The sequence below is a fragment of the Mytilus trossulus genome, unplaced genomic scaffold (assembly GCF_036588685.1).
Source record: "Mytilus trossulus isolate FHL-02 unplaced genomic scaffold, PNRI_Mtr1.1.1.hap1 h1tg000360l__unscaffolded, whole genome shotgun sequence".
Lineage (NCBI taxonomy): Eukaryota > Metazoa > Mollusca > Bivalvia > Mytilida > Mytilidae > Mytilus > Mytilus trossulus.
Genome location: NW_026963338.1, coordinates 213,651 through 217,928, shown reverse-complemented (window position 1 = coordinate 217,928; position 4,278 = coordinate 213,651). Strand labels below are relative to the sequence as shown.

The 4,278-nt window shown below is 33.1% G+C and overlaps 1 protein-coding gene across 1 annotated transcript; it reads left to right on the top strand.

Annotated features, from left to right (window-relative positions):
- The first annotated feature begins 788 nt into the window (after nt 1-788).
- Nucleotides 789-3,557, top strand: LOC134701882 (short-chain collagen C4-like). Its single transcript, XM_063562993.1, has 3 exons — nt 789-876; nt 2,414-2,485; nt 3,091-3,557. The coding sequence occupies exons 1-3, from the start codon at nt 789-791 to the stop codon at nt 3,555-3,557; spliced, it is 627 nt and encodes a 208-aa protein (XP_063419063.1).
- Nucleotides 3,558-4,278: the final 721 nt, after the last annotated feature.

Below are 4,278 nucleotides of genomic sequence, written 5' to 3'. Positions count from 1 at the left end.
AACTAGGAATGAACTCAGGTGCACCGGAAAGGTAAGTAGATCCTGCTCCGCATGTAGGACACGTCGTGTTGCTTATGAGATAATAAATCCAGTAAGTAGTATAATTCGGTAGGTCACACTTATAAAAGGGAAGGGAATTGTAGTTACGACGTTAGGAACATATCCGATATTATTTGTGAAACGGTTATTCAATAACGGTCAACCAACTCGTAAAATAGTGTGTCATTTAGTCTCTTTGGGAGAATTTCCTTGTTTGCAATCATACCACAAATTATTTTTATAGTTCGTGCAGGTAAATGGAAATACGAATCATTTTATGAATCTTTGATTAAATGTTCTGAACACGAGTTTAGACTATGTTTCCCTTGGAAAATATAATTTGAAAATGAAAAGCAATATATAATAATATATACATGTAAGTTCACGCAAAAAATATGTCCTTGTTTTTATTTAAATAAATCTAACACGTTTCTGAAATTCTGTGTTTTAAAATATTCGTTCTCGCTTTCTCCAATCAGACCTCATGCAAAACAAACACCCTAAACTTGAAAGTTCGAACCTCATCTTGAGAACTAGCAGGTGCTTCCGAAACCACTTAATTGTAAATGTACAACGACATGTAGATTACATACCTGAATAGATAGTTTGTTCATGCAGTAATGGACGTTTTAAATTTATTCGAATATTTACTTGTACTTTTTTACTTTTTCCAAGGGACAAAGGCGGATAAAAGATTGCTTTTGAATGATCCATCCGTCTTGGCAGATCGGCTGACCCGCCTTGAGAGTATGGTAGCCAACCTGAACACTACCGTTAAACAACAAGCTAAAACTATCGAGAATCAAAAGATCACAATACAGAACCAAGCAAATAATAGTAGGTAGATTTGTCATACCTTTTGAAGTGCATTATTGAAATATAAGACGAACGAAATTAAGACAACTCTTAACTCCTAATTCAATAAAAGTCTTAAAAAATACTAAGGCATTCCGAATGATAAATAAATAATGATGTTGAAAGTTGTTTAGAATACACATATATCTCATTGTGTAATAAAAGTTATTGTTTATCCTCATTCATTGGCATTACTTTACAAGGAAAGTAAAGCAAAATAAATCAAAATTGTCACACGAACCATGAATATTTTTGTTAAGTAACATACTTTTTCAAGAAACAAACAAAAATTGTGTTTTAAATTTCGACTTTTTCGTTATTAACTTTAGTTTGCTATTTTGATATAAAAAGTCGTTTACCTCTTTCGGTTATGATACAAAAAAAAACCTGACTTTCATATATTCAAATTTGAGCCTTTCTAATTGGGTTATGCTTCAAATTTATAAAACAAAAAGTGTGACTGCGGATCGCGAACCGCGAATTTATACCGCTGCCAATACCAGTCCCCGGGTGTATCAACAATTTTATAATCCGTATGTCGGTACTGACATGATTTAACTTTTTTTTAAATAGTCTTACATTGTTCCGTGCATGTAAACATATAAAAATTTAAAACCAATTGTTCAGTGAACAATTAAAAGTCTTTCCCATCAAAGATATTTTGTACTCTTTTCTGAAGTGGTACATAAACAGTTTCGATATGCTTTTATGTGAAATAAGGATAATAATTTACTTCTGCCGGTGAAGTATATGTCTCTACCGGTCAAATATGACAGCTTCTGTCACACTGATTCCAAAAATATATAGTTTCTTTATACTTTTGCCATAAAACCAGGAGACAATTGACCACTACCGGTTGATCAAAAGTCATTTCTAGTATTGAGTGACAGATTTATGTATTTAAATTACGAAATAAATGAATTCCGTTTTCATGAAAAGAGTACAAAAATGGCTACACCCGGTTCGTTCAATGTCACTTATGGTTGTCTTTTTCAAGGTCATAATACTAGTAAAATCCGTAGGTGATTTGGTCAATATGAAATTTATAGTGGTCATGCTTGCTTTCCATACATCCAAATTTATTTATGAAATTAAGGTACTTTCGGATCTAAATTTCTGCTTCAAAACATGATTTTTTAAATAGACAATCAAAAGTACACCAAAACCAAAGACTGAGCAACACAAACCCAACCAAAACTGCAAAATGCGGGTAATTTCATTTGCTCCGAAAAAGTAGGTATATTCTGCTCAACATTTTGCATCCATCGGGTTGCTTGTGTTAGAACAAACCGGGTCATTAGTCTAATTCGGAAGGTCACAATTGGGGGGAAAATGAACTTTGTTTTTTATTAACGACATTCGAAATCATATCCCTTATCATCTGTGAAACAGATATACCATGTAGGACAAGATATCTTCCTTGATAACGTAACAGATGGATATCAAGTCAAAAATCCAATTAGATTTACAGTTGAAGAAAAGATAAGATTGTTAATAAACATGAATTATATTTTTGCAGACGTAGCAGTTACTTACACAGTTTGGGGAAGAAAACAATGTCCAAATAATAGTACAAATCTGGTTTATTCTGGTAAGTGTATCCTGACCACATTTTCATCATACTTGTTTTCAGATTAATGGTTTGCATGTATGAAATACACACTCAATAAAAGATGCAAATCCGGCAGCTAAAGTAATGCTTAATGAGGTGATCGTATACCACAAACAATATGCTTGATGCTCGATTTAACCACCTGTATGGGATTTATTGTCGCTTTTAAAGATTTGTTTGATGGCCATTTGTCAAAACATAGTTATTTCAATACGTTTTGAACATGAAGATAATTGTTAAAATTCAATACAACATACTTCATAGCAACGCAACTTTAATAATATCAACATTTATTTCTATTGTATAGAAATAAGAAGATGTGTTATAAGGTCAGTTGGATTTGCTCATCAATTGTTGTCATCAAGTGAGTGTTTTAGCTAACTATAAAGCCAGAATCAATCCATTTTTTCATAAGGAAATGTCTAGTTAGGAATGAGACAGTGGTTCCTATTCGTTTGGTGTGTTTAAGCATATTAATTTGCCATTTGATAAAGGAAATTCCGTTTAGAATGTTCCTGGCTACTATTTCGGTATTGTGTCTTTTTATTTGTAAACAAACTAATCAAGAAATCATGATATTCCAGGCTTTGTTGGTGGAGGTCATTATACTCAATCTGGGGTTGCAGTAGACTTTCTATGCCTGCCATCTGATCCAAATTTTCGAAAAACTACATTTAGTGGTCAGTTTGCTGGAATTTATGGTGGCGAATACGACAGTAGCTTTTTTGTGGCAAATGGCGACGGCAATGATATACCGTGTTCTGTATGCAGAACAAATGGAGCCTCTACTGTTCTCATGATACCGGGAAAAGATACTTGTTATGGTGGATGGAACCTAGAATATTATGGATATTTAGGTGCCCATGATTATAAGTTTGCTGCAGCTACAACGTACATTTGTATGCATATAAATCCCGAATTTGTTACTGGAGGGAGTCGTAACGACAATGGAAAACTTGTTCACCCAGTTGTTGGTATTTGTGGTGGAGCACTTGAGTGTCCCCCTTATCTTAGTAATTATCCACTGACATGTGTTGTGTGTTCAAAATAAATTAGTATTTTTGAAATATGGTATACTACAACATGTATCTTTTATATTTATTCTTCTTTCAATTTTTTTTAAAGGGCAGAGTTTGACCAATATGCATGATTTTCATTGATTAGTGCATGCGAATTCAACTTTCACATTTTGTCCACCACCTACGAGAGTAGAAGGCCATTATGTTTTATAGTCTGTGCAACTGTCCATTCGTTTGTCGGTCCGTATGTCCCGCTTTCGGTTAAAGTTTGTGGTCAAGGTAGTTATTGATAAAATTGAATTCCAAGCAACATTAATCTCAGTACAATTGTGTCCTATGATATGATCTTTTTAATTTAAAATTTAAATTTTTAACCCAATTTCACAGTTCACTGAACATAAAAAATGATATTACGAGTTCAGGTTAAAGTTTTTGGTCAAGGTAGTTTATGATGAAGTTCAGATCCAATCTACTTGAAACTTAATGCACATAAAAGATCTTTGTAATTTAGAAATTAAGTGTTTGACCCCAAGTTCACTGCCCACTGAACATAGAAAAGGAAAGTGCGAGTGGGGCATATTTTAACTCAATTTATATTACTTGGTGTTGTTTTCCATCCTTCAATTTGATTGACATGATGTTTCTACAATAAATTACAAAAACGAAAATGTCAAAAACGGAAATCAATGTCGAAAATGTAACATACACTTCACAATCGATAAAACTCTATAAAAAAGGACAGACATTGCCTAG

Bases quoted from the DNA above. Each gene is read 5' to 3' on its own strand.
- LOC134701882 (XM_063562993.1), top strand. From the start codon at position 789: ATGGTAGCCAACCTGAACACTACCGTTAAACAACAAGCTAAAACTATC. The intron at 877-2,413 runs GTAGGTAGATTT...ATATTTTTGCAG, and splicing joins ACAGAACCAAGCAAATAATA to ACGTAGCAGTTACTTACACA. The intron at 2,486-3,090 runs GTAAGTGTATCC...ATGATATTCCAG, and splicing joins TACAAATCTGGTTTATTCTG to GCTTTGTTGGTGGAGGTCAT.